Consider the following 12,196-nt stretch of genomic DNA (forward strand, 5'->3'; position numbering starts at 1 on the left):
ATCATGTCACCTCTGTGGCAGGGGGGGAGGCAATGTTATTTACGCCCCTTATTTAGTCACTCTTTAGATGGGGGGGAGCTGTCCCAAACCGGCCTTACCCCGGTTTCAATCATCAGTCTCTTAAGGCCAGCACCGGTAGGTCGACAGTCGTCCGCCCGCCCGCCTTCCCAACTCGTCAGTTGAACCGCGGTCCCACCCGCAACCCAGCGGGGACACGCTGCAACGGCCGTGCGGCCTACCTTTTTGCTGTGGGCCGGGTTCTCGGATATTCTCCTCTTGTGTGGGGAAGTCGCTTTGTTGTGGGCGGCAGGGGGTCGGCAGGGCGCTCTACGAGGAGCGGAGCACCCACAACACTTCCCTCCACGCCAAGCGGTCTCCGTGCATCGGGTTCCGCCTCTGCTTTTACTGCTCCCGCGCCGGGCTCCTCCTCTCGATCTTGTGCAAGTGCGCCACACCGAGTCCCACTCAGCTACGGAGTCCCGATCCTGCGAACCGCTGTACCTTTTTTCCCAAGATTTTGTGTGGGTGGTCTTGGTTCACTGAAGCATGTTTCCCTTAAAATTCGTGCCGAACCGGAGTGTATAAATGTTATAAGCAGGCTTTGTGGCCCAGGATATCGCCGGAGCTTACACGGACGCCGCCATTTTGTTCCGTGCGCAACAGCGCCCCCGACTACTCACCTATTCTGAAGAAGAACGGAAACATCAAACAGTTTTTTTTTTAGCCTTTGCCTTTTTCCCTGTCCTAGGGGCGTGCTCCTTGGGGATCCCCAAGATCTGTATACAATCCAGATCAAGGTGGCCAACGAGGGAGCGCGTCTCTACTTACATCAGAAAAAAGAGAAGAAGACAATAGAAGTTAAAAGACCCAAGAAAAAGAAGGAAGCTGTGGAGTTGGAGGAGTTACTTGAAGATACAGGTGAGGAGGAGGTAGGGGAAGGGGATTCAAGTTGTGACAGTATACAATGCCCAAGTGTACCCATGGCATCTCTGGAGCAATTTCAAGAACTATGCAATGCCATTCAAGGACTTAGAGTGGAAATGCAAACCCTTCATGCAGAGAACCTTACTCTTCGTCAAAATGCTGCGGCCAGAGATGAAGGCGAGGATGATTTACCACAAATGCCGTTTTCTTACAGCAAGTTTGAGGGAGACCCCAAGATGATAAAGGAGTTCTTGGATGCCTGTGCAGTATATTTCTATTTCAGACCCAGAGCCTTCGAATCTGGAAGGTCTCGGATTGGATTCATTATATCTAATTTAGCTGGAAGCACCCTGGCCTGGGCCACCCCCCTCGTCACTAATCAAGACCCTTCAATTAATGATTACGCCTTATTTGTGCAAGGTTTCAAGAACCGTTTTGAACGTCCCGATGTCCAGTATACCAAATACGAAGCCCTCCTTGATGTCAAATAGGGTAATCAGGATCTGCAAGCTTACATTGCGCAGTTCCAGAGTCTGGCGGTTTCTGCAGGTTGGCCAGACACAGCTCAACAGACTATTTTTAGAAGAGGGCTAAACAAGGATATTAAAGATGAGCTAGCCCGTGTGGCTCGACCAAACAACTTTCAGGAACTAGTCACTCTAGTCCTCCAGATCAAATTCCGTCTTCAAGAGAAATGTTAGGAACGAAGAAGAGGAAGAGGATACTCACAACGGTATAGCCCCCCTCAAGGACGGATGGAACGACCAACACTGGAAGAACCCATGCAGATAGGATCCTCTAAACACGTGCTTAAGGATTGTTCGGAGATCCCCTCCAAATGGCAAGGAAACGCCAGACCCCAGGTTTATGCAAGGGAGACCATGGGGAAGACCGCCCAAACCCTTGCAACCTTATCAGACCCAGCCACGAAGGAGTAGAAGACAATTGCCTAATGGTGTTTCAAGTCTCCTTTTCCTACCGACCGAAGCAGACTATCTCGGTGTTGGCAATGCTAGTCTGTGGTGCTGGGGGAAACTTCATAGACGTCACCTGGGCCCAAGAAAACCAGATCCCACCCCGGGAGAAAACAAGACCTGTGCCTGTAGAGGGTGTGGACAGACGCCCTTTATCCTCTGGACCTATAACTATGGAGACTGTTACAGTCACATTGGAAATGAGTCACCACATCGAAACTCTCAGCTTTGATGTCATCAGGGCTGCCCATTTCCCCCTGATATTAGGGGTTTCTTGGCTAAGACGTCATAACCCCAGTATTGATTGGGCTACAAACAAACTGAGCTTTGATTCAGACTTTTGTGGTGAACACTGTATGAAGGGGCTCAAGGCTGAGGTCCAATCCAGTAACACCGAAATGCACTCAAGCGTCTCAGTCTCTTCCATTCCAATAAAGTATCAGTCCTTTTCAAAGGTTTTTGAAGACTTAAACCCCAGACTCCTCCCACCTTACCGTCATGAAGACTGCAGCATCGACCTCAAGGAGGAAGTCTCTCTTCCATTTGGATGGATGTATCCGTTCTCATTATCAGAAAAAGAAGTTCTGAAGGAGTACTTAGAAGCGAATCTTGAAAATTGACTTATCCGACCTTCAAAGTCCTCAGGTGGGGCTTCATTGTTCTTCATATCTAAAAAGGATTCGAAGGAATTACGCCCCTGTATTGACTATAGCAGTTTAAATAGCATTACCATCCGAGACAGATACCCAATGCCGATTATTTGAGATATCCTCGAGGCAGTTAGGAACTCAAAGGTCTTCACTAAACTCGACCTCCGAGGTGCCTATCATTTGTTAAGAATTAAGAGTGGGGATGAGTGGGAGACCGCATTCATAACACCACTGGGGTTATTCGAGTATTGTGTGATGCCCTTCGGATTGGTGAATGCCCCAGCTGTGTTTCAGAGGTTTGTGGACACGATCTTTGCAGACATTCTATATATATCTGTAGTGGTGTATCTGGACGATATATTGATCTTCTCACCTTCCTTGGAAGAACATCGAATCCATGTCAATGAAGTTCTTCCGAAATTACAGGAGAATCATCTCATCACCAAACCGGAGAAGTGTATCTTCGAGGCTTCTGAGGTACCATACCACAGATTTATATTGTCGGCAAATGGGGTTCGTATGGATTCAGGTGATAGAACCATCTTCGGTTAAGGAGGTGCAATGTTTCCTCGGTCTGGCAAATTTCTATCACCGATTTATCCAAAGATTCTCGAACCTCATACTACCCATCACTTCACTTCTCAAGAAGGGACTAGTCTTTCAGTGGGGAACCGAAGCGCAGGAGGCATTCAAGAGCTTTAAGAGACTTTTCACCAGCCCTGTTGCAACCCGATCCGACCAAGCCTTTTGTCCTGGAAACGGATGCCTCAGGAGGCGCCTTAGGGGAAGTATTGTTACAAGAGGACATGGATGGGAAAGAACACCCCATAGCATATTACTCCCGTACCCTGACTGGAAGCGAACGGAACTACTCCATACTCGAGAGAGAGCTTTTAGCTATGCGAACTGCCTGCCAAGAATGGAGACATATTTTGCAGGGGGCTTTGCAACAGTTCACCATCCGTACGGATCATAGAAACTTGAAGGTACTCCAACAAATGGAGTGCATAAACTCGAGGCATGCTCGCTGGGCTTACTACTTTTCCAATTTTGATTTCCAGATTACCTATATACCTGGATCACAGAACAGCGTCGCCAATGCTTTATCCCAAAGCTGGTCAGAAGATACGACAGAAATAAACACGGAAAGGATCCTACCTGAGCATTATTTCCAAAGGATAGCTAACATCTTTCTACAGGAGGCTCACAGCGGGTTGGAGAACTATACACAAGAGGAAAGACAAGCATACCACTGACAAGAGGTTGGAGGGTGTGGTTTCACCAGTCCACCCTCTTTCTACCTACACCAACTCTTCAGAATCAGGCTATGAGCTTTTGTCATGACCTACCATTGGCTGGACATAAAGGCAAAAAAGCAACTTACGAATTAATATATAGTGATAAATATCATGTCGATAAGAGTTGTGACAACTGTCTGTGTCATCTCTCTTGATACCATGCCTGTTTTACACCATCCAGCTGGTGATGCTGGAGAGACAGCTTTTTCGGATGTGGAGCTGTGAGGGGGATGAGATTTGGAAGTATATTTGTCTATTACCTGCAAAGTTGTAGAAATCTACATTGTGGTTGCTAAGGGGCTGTACAAGTGATTAAACATATAGGGTGAAAAGGAGTGGAGACAGACAGGAGCCTTGCTGGACCGCGTACTTGTCTGGGGTGGGGTCAGATCGAAAAGGGGCATGGAGGTAAAGTGTGTCCTTTCAGTAAGGAAGGAGGTGAACCAGTTGAGGGCGGTACCTGAGAGTTTCATCCTGTGGGATACTATGATGAGGAGAATGATGTGGTTGATGGTGTTGAAGGCAGCAGAGAGGTTGAGGAGTACGAGTAGTGCTGTGTGTACTTTATTAGTGATGTTGTGAAGGTCATCAAGGATGTGGAGTGTAGTGGTCTCAGTGGTGTGTCCAGGTTGAAACCCAGATTGGAAGGGGTTGAGTAGGTTGTTTTTGGTGATGTGTTGTTTTCTGAAGAAGCTAAGTGATAAATATCATGTCGATAAGAGTTGTGACAACTGACTGAGGAGAATGAACGGAGCCCAGCCTAGAACACCAGTTTATTGAACATGCGTAGCCCTAGCAACTATTTTGAGATCTTGTAGGACTCACCCAGACCCAGCTCCGCCCATTAATACCCCTTGCTCCCTTCCCGAGCATTTCCACTTCTTCAGGCTTCTTCACCACAAAGAGCCATTCCCCCATGAGAACAAAGAGGTCTGTCAATGGCTGGAGTTCTACTGTCCCTAGCAGATCAGTGTCCCGATTCCCACTCCTTCCCTGGCTCTCCCTCTCCTCCCAAACAGTCTTCCTAAATGCCTCTCCATCCAGGCATTTCCTCAAAAGGCTTTCACTGTTGGCAAATACCAGTAGTCGTTCTCGCCCTTTTTACTTTTTTGATGAATTGAGAAAATTTGAAACATTCTTAAGATTTGCTAAAATAGCTTAGAGGATGCAAGCACTGGAAGCACAGAGCATGGTACTCTATTTTTAATAAATAACCTTTTATTTCTGTTCTAGCTCGACTCTATTAAGGTGAAAATTGGTTATCCAGCATGGATTATGGACAAAGAATCATTGGACCGTGAGTATGGGGAGGTACGTGTAACCTACACACTGGAGCTAGTTTCTACCCACACAATCTCTGAACATAATCCTATCTGTTCAACATCAGTAGCCTTTCAGCGATGCCTGACAAAATGTGTCATTAATCATGACTAGTCTTTCTGTATATAGTTCAGTTCAGGTGCTGACTCGTCAGTGAGCGCTGATAACCAGTGCTATTATAACCCTACTCTATGATATTCCTTTTATCAATCGAAGAAGGCCGCAAACCTAAGTGAACCTATGGTGGTTCCAACATGTGTCCTTCAGGTTACACAGAGCACTCCACAGTAGAGGCATTAGTATGACATACCCCAAATAGTGCACTGTTGTGTGATGTGCTGACCTCCATTAGTGCTTTCCAGGACTGCTAACTTCTTTTCAGAGAACCCTCTGGTGAAGCATATCCATTGGTCCCTCCAAGAGTGGGCGTTACATCCCAAACAAATTTAGTGTATTTGCTGAAAACGTAGTTACAAGTCTGTCTATACAAAAACACTATTCTACATGCCCTGCCACCATAATCGCCAACATTATTATTTTCTTAGGGTATTTATTGAGCACGCACATAGCTTCAGCAAGCAACGGAGTGCTTTACAATCATAGGGCGAGGACAGTTTGAGGAAAGTAGAGATACAAGGGAGCAGGGAGCTAAGAACAGGGGACGAGGAGGACAAGCAAGTTAGCATCAAGGGATCTTCAAGCAAACAAGAGAGGAGATGTGGGAGTATATCGCCCGGTCTCAGGTTGTTTGTGGAGTGAAGGGTGCATGGACCTGAGTGTTGGAGAGGAGACATTCCTTGAACAGGAATGTCATAAGTTCCTTCCTGAAAAGCGGAAGAAAGGGGGTGAATCAGATGTTAACAGGGAGCAGGTTCCAGTGCCTTAGGGTCAGACATAAAAGGCCATCTTCTGTTTTTTTTCTTCCTGCATCAGCAGAGTTCAAGACTGTACATGCCCTTACTACTGGTGGATTGTAGGCCCTTGGAGATGCTGAGTTTCTCAATGAGGATACTTTGGGACTTTCGGATAACAGCCTTGTAGATGATGCAGCAGAATGTGAAGATGATACAGGCTTTCAGCCAGAGCCAATTCAGTTCTATGTGGTCAAATTTGCAGAACCTTTTGATGAGTCGTGTTGCAGCATGCAGGACACATCTCTGGGCTGCTAAGGTAGTTTCCCGCAGGCCATTGCCACCATCCAGGTGGGAGAAGACCAATAACTGTACAGCAAATCTGAGGTTGTTTTCTGGGATGAAGGTATTGATTGTCGCAGGATTGAAATTTGGTACCAAACTGTGTCTTCCTTGTTATGTGCTGTTTGAACGTGAGGTGTTTGTTGATGTAGAAACCAAGGGACTTCGCACAGGGGACCAGCTGGGGTGCAAATCCACCGGGCTCATAACAAAGAGCCAGGTCTGGATGTCAGGGTGTTCAGCGTTATTGGTCAGCAGTAGGAATTCAGTCTTGGAGGGTTGAGCTTTAGGTAAGCATTGTACATCCAGTTCTAGATCAATGCGAGGCAGGCCTTGAACCTGGGGATGTCTTTGATGGAGGATATTTTGAGGTAGAGCTGCATCTCATCTGCATATTGATGAATGTGGATGTTGTGTGAAGCGAGGAGGGTTCCAAGCGGTTCCATGTGAGGATCGAAGATCATGGGGGAGAAGATGGATACTTGAGGGACTCCACTGCTGATGGGTAGAGATGGTCAACTGGAAGAATCCATTTGCATGAACTGTTGGCGATTTGTAAGGTAGGATTTGAATCCGCTGAGTACGATCTTGCGGATTCCCATGCAACAATGTAGATTGTCGGTGAGTGTCTGGTTGTCTACTGTGACAAATGCTGCTGAGATGTCAAGGAGAACCGGAAGCCAAGGATGGCCATAATTGAGGATTTTTAGGGCATCATTGATCACCTTGATGGTAGCTGTTTCTGTGCGGCACCTGGGTCTGAAGAAAGATTGGTTGCACTGGAGGAGGTTTCTGGCTTTGTTTTGTTAAATGTTAAATGTTAAAGGTATTTGTACCGCGCACCGTCACCAATGGAATTGGTCCCCAGGCGCTCTGGCGGATCTGTAAGTGATAAGGTGGGGTGGGGTTGGTTAGTAGGTGAAGAGGGAGTAGAATAGTGAGAGGTGTGGTGTTCTGTTGGCAGCTTCAACTCGGTATACACCAGATGCTGAGCTTTGGTGCGGGTATTGGATTGGTGACAGGCCGTGTGTGCTGTTGGTCCGGCTTATGTGTTGTTGCAGTGTTGTGAAGTGCGTGCGGCTTGTTGTGCGAGAGATGGTTGTGTGAGTTTTTTTAGTAAGATAAGTATGCAGAGTTTGAGCTTACATTGATTAGTGGGTTACCTGACCTTTGGCATGCTAGCATTCGCAGTTCTGTCCCAGTGTGGCGCCAGTTGACCCCCACAACTCTATCTGGATGCGGCGCGGGCCAATGTTCAGAACTCTATCCGGGTGTGTGCAAGCCAACATTCACAGTCTCATCCCGATGCGGCGTAAGCTAGCGTCTAGAGATCTGTCCAGGTGTGGGAATGCTATCATTATCAATCCTATCTGGATGCTACGCAGGCTGGTGTTCACAATTCCATGCGTGGCGCACGCCAACATTCAAGTTTCATCTAGGCGCGGGCTTGCTGTCCTTCAATCAATCCCATCTAGATGCGACGCAGGCCAATGTCTGCAATTCTAGGTGTGGCCTGTGCTAGTCTTCAGGTTTCGCATAGGTGCGGGCATGCTAACGTTCGAAGTCCTATCTAGATGCAACGCTGGCTAATATTTCACAAATCTATCTAGGTGTGGGTATGTTGGCATTAAGCTTTCACCTAGGTGCGGGCATGCCAACATTCATGGTCCTATCTAGATGCGATGCAGGCTGATATTCTCAATTCTGTCTAGATGTAGACATGCTAATATTCACAGTTCTGTCTAAGGGCGGGCATGCTAGCATTCAAAGTCCCCTCTAGATGCGACGCGGACCAATGTCCACAATTTCATCCACGTGTGGCCATGCTAATATTCTCAATTCTATCTAAATGCGTCTGCCGGTCTGGGTATGGTGCGCCGGGTACGTGCGAGTGGGTGAGTCACTTGAGGGCTTTCGTCTGGATCTAAGTATGTGTTCAGTCTCTGGAGCCTTCCTTTTGTGGCTATTTTCCAAGCTATTTTATGCTCTGTCAAGTGGTTAGTTCTTTGGTTTGAGTGTTTGTCCATGTTGGGAGTGGCCGGGATTGGAGTTATTTTCATCGTTGTTTTAATGTCTGCGAATTCTGATGCGTCTCCGTTGTGGTTACCCTATGAAGAGCCATGATTTGAGGAGTTTCCTGAATGCTAGGTGGTTTGTTGCTTTCCGTATATTCTTAGGTAGGTCATTCCAGGTTTTAGGTGTTTGGTGGGAGAAAGAGGATCCTCCAAGTTTTTTTCTGTTGTAGGGTTTTGGGTCCAGGCGTATGTCGGTGCTTGATCTTAGTGTTCTTGTCGGTTGATGTAGGCGTAGTTTGTCGCTTAGGAATTCTGCGCCTTGTTTGTGTATTGCTCTGTGCGTGATGCACATGGACTTGAACTTTATTTGTGTTTTAGTGGTAGCCAGCGTAGTATTTTTAGCGCGGGTGTGATGTGTTCTCTTCGGGGTAGCTTGAGGAGGAGTCTGGCTGCTGCATTTTGTATGCGTTGCAGTTTTTTTAGATGTCGTTCGGGCATGCCCAGGTATAGGCTGTTGGCATAGTCTACTCTGGACATGATCAGAGCGATGATGGTAAGTGTTTTGTTGGTGAACGACAGGAACGGTAGGATCCTTTTTGCTGCTCGCAGGAGGAAGAAACATTTCTTGATTAACAGGTTTACTTGTGGCTCTACAGTGAGATTGTTATCCATCAGGACCCCTAGGTTTTTTACAGTTGTTGATGGTTCTGGTGTGGTGCAGAGCTCTCTTGGCCAGGGGATGTAGTTTATGTCTCCTCCCTTTTTTGAGACGATCATTATCTCTGTTTTGCCTGGTTTGATTTTGAGATGGTTGAGGTTCATCCAGTTGAATATGTCATGAAGGCAATTCTCTAGTGTGGTGTTTTCTTCTCGGGTATCTTGTATGTTGAAGATTATTTGGGTATCGCCGGCGTAGCTGTAGCATGTGAGGCCGTGTCTTTTGATGAGTTTGATTAGTAGGTACATGTAGATGTTGAATAGCAGCGAGGAGAAGGATGAACCTTGTGGTACTCCGCACGTGGAGTTTCTGGGTTTGGATTTAAAAGGTTTCATCCATATTGTTTCTGTTCTTTTTGTTAGGAAGAATTTGATCCATAGTAGGGCAGCGTCTGTTATCCCTAATCCTTCTAATCTCTTTATGAGGATGGTGTGGTTGACAGTGTCGAAAGCTGCAGACAGATCAAGGAGAATCAGGGCGGTACTGTTGTCTGAGTCTGATTTTGTTTTTAGGTTGTCCCATATTGAGAGGAGAGCTGATTCTGTTCCTCTCATAGGTCTGAAACCAACTTGTGCCTGGTCTAGTAGGCACTGCTCTTCTATGAATTCTTGGGTTATTTGGTAGACGTACGTTTCTAGCAGTTTGGCTATGTACGCTATTTTGGAGATGGGTCTACAGTTAGATAAGTCCTCTATGTTTCCTGTTGTGTCTTTGAGTAGCGGCTTGATGTAGGCTGATTTGAAGGCCTGTGGTACTTTACCTGTTGAGATTGAGAGGTTGAGGAGGTTCCTGTGGTATTCCATGGGGGTTCCTTGTTTGAGAATTGTTTTGTATATGTCCGGGGGGCAGGGGTCTTCAGGAGAGCCTGATTTGTTGCTTTGGTTTACCAGTTTGACAAAAGCCTCAACTGATATTTCTGGGAAGTTTCGTAGCTTGTTTGCGTGTTCCTCGTCAGTGTCGGTGGGGTTTGCGCTGTGTTCGCTTGGTCTGTTTTGAATGTTGTGTTGGATTGAGGTCATTATGTTTTAGAAGTGGTTTCATCGATGGAATTGGCATGTTGTTGCAACCCGGTGGGTTTATTATTTCGTTTATGATTTTGAATAGTTCTTTCTGAGCGTTTGGTGCTCTGAAGATTCGGTTTTCGTAATGTTTCCTCTTCGCTTTTTGTATTTCCTTTTTATATGAGCGCATCTGTTGTAGGAATTTCAATTTGTTTGCGGAGGTGTTGTTGGTCCTCCATTCAGATTCTAGTTTTCGGTTTTTTCTTTTCATGGCGTTGAGTAGTGGGTTGAACCACTTTGCTGTGGTTTTCTTACGTGATGGGGTGAAGGGCTTTTCTTTGGCAATGTCGTCTAGGGTTGTTGCGATCCAGGTATGAAGTAGGGCAACTTTTTTGTCTAGATCTGCTTCTTCCATGGTTGATGTTTGTGGTTTGCTGAGTTCTAGGAGTTCGGTTAGGTTGGAATTTTTTATGGTTCTCCAATTTCTTTTCATCATGATGGGTCGTTTTTCTTGTTGCTTTTTTGTTGCAGCAGCCGTTGTGATTATGAATGGAATGATGAGTTGGTCGCTCCAAAGTATTTGAATTGGTGGTGCCATGGTGATGAGATCCTTGTTGGCGAAGATTGCGTAAAGTGTGTGCCCTGCTGAGTGAGTTGCTCCTTTGACTAGTTGTTGTAGGTTCATGGCTGCTAGTTGGGCGGTTAGGGATTTTTGTATGGTTGTGGTTTCTTCGTCAAACCAGATGTTGAAATCTCCGAGGATGATCAGATGATTGTACTTGATGGCTAGGGTGGTGATTGCTTCCTCTAAAGCCTCTATGAAAGTCACATCGTAGGTTGGTGGTCTGTATATCAATATGAATTTCAGGTTAGTTTTGGGGTTTACTGAAAGTCGTAGTATTAAGGATTCGCATTTCTCGATGTTTAGAGGATCTTCCATTTTGATGGCCAGTTGTTCCTTGTTGATGATCGCTAGTCCCCCCCTCTTTTGGATTTTCTGTTTGTTTGGATGCATTTGAAGTCTACAGGCAAAAAGTTGTTGAGGGTGATCTTGTAGTTGTCGTCTAGCCATTTTCGGTTATAAATAGGATGTCTATGCCTCCTTCTGAAAGGAGGTTGTATATTTCAGTTGAGTGTTTGGACATTGACCTTGCGTTTATTAGGTTACAGTGGATTCTCTGGTTGAGATTTTGTTTTGAGGTTATTTGTTGTTCAAGTTTGTAGTTGTCTGTTCGTGGTGTTTCCGCGTTGATGTCGGTTGGATGAAGAACGGCAATGGCTGCTTCTTCACTGAAGCGGTCCAGTAAGTTGGTAACAGGGCTGATTATTCTTGGTGTTTCTGCTGTGATGCTGTTCGGATGAAGATCAGCTGTGGTTTCTTCATTGAGTCCGATTGTTGGGTGGGAGGTAACATTGCTGGTTGTCGGTGCTTCGCCGTATTGTGCGGGATGTAGTGGAAATCGATGTTGTTCCTCTGTTCTTGTGATGTAATGTGTGATGGGGTCGGAGCCCTCCCACTCTCTTGTTGAGTGCTCCCATCGTTTTTCCGCGTGTTTCAGGGAATTCTTTGCATGTTTCGAGGTTTCCGTATTGGGGTGCTGATGTATCGTGGTTGTTGCGAGGTAAGGTGTGAGGTATAAGGATTTTTCTCTTGTAGATTTTGTTCCGGTTATGGCTGTGTTGGGTGTGTTTCCTTCCAGTGGGGCTGCTTCTTGTGGGTTCTGTCGGTGTTGTGTGTTTGCGTCTCTTGTTGTACGGTCTTGTTCTCTTTCTCTGCGTCCTTTTCTGGGTCGGGCCATTTTCCAGTTTATATGCAGGCGTAGTAAGGTAGTTGGTCCTCTATGCTATGTTGTGTAGTCGCAGTGCCCTCGGTTTTTCCTTCTCTGGATACGCTGAGGTGTTCTCTGGCTCAGTGGTGCTTTTCTGTCGGTGGGTAGGGTGTGTTTCCTAAGGGTGTACTGTTGGGGGGGTTAGGGTGTTAACAGTCTGCTGGAATGGGACTTAACTGAGTTGGGTTGTGGTGGGTTTCCCGGATTGATAGAGTACTAAGCTAAGCGCAGTTAGATTATTTGAGAGACTTGTATAGTGGGAGGGAGTCCTATT

General features: G+C 46.3%; 1 protein-coding gene across 5 annotated transcripts in view; it reads left to right on the forward strand.

Annotated features, from left to right (window-relative positions):
* LOC138580092 (kell blood group glycoprotein-like) overlaps nucleotides 1-12,196 on the forward strand; it is a 537,793-nt gene that overhangs the window by 480,076 nt on the left and 45,521 nt on the right. For all 5 annotated transcript variants that reach the window (XM_069650368.1, XM_069650367.1, XM_069650369.1 and 2 more), the window contains exon 12: nucleotides 5,080-5,157. In XM_069650368.1, coding sequence (XP_069506469.1) covers nucleotides 5,080-5,157 — 78 coding nt within the window. The remainder of the gene's footprint in view (nucleotides 1-5,079; nucleotides 5,158-12,196) is intronic.

This window comes from Ambystoma mexicanum, chromosome 3p (genome assembly GCF_040938575.1).
Source record: "Ambystoma mexicanum isolate Mex_15411 chromosome 3p, UKY_AmexF1_1, whole genome shotgun sequence".
Taxonomy (NCBI): Eukaryota; Metazoa; Chordata; class Amphibia; order Caudata; family Ambystomatidae; genus Ambystoma; species Ambystoma mexicanum.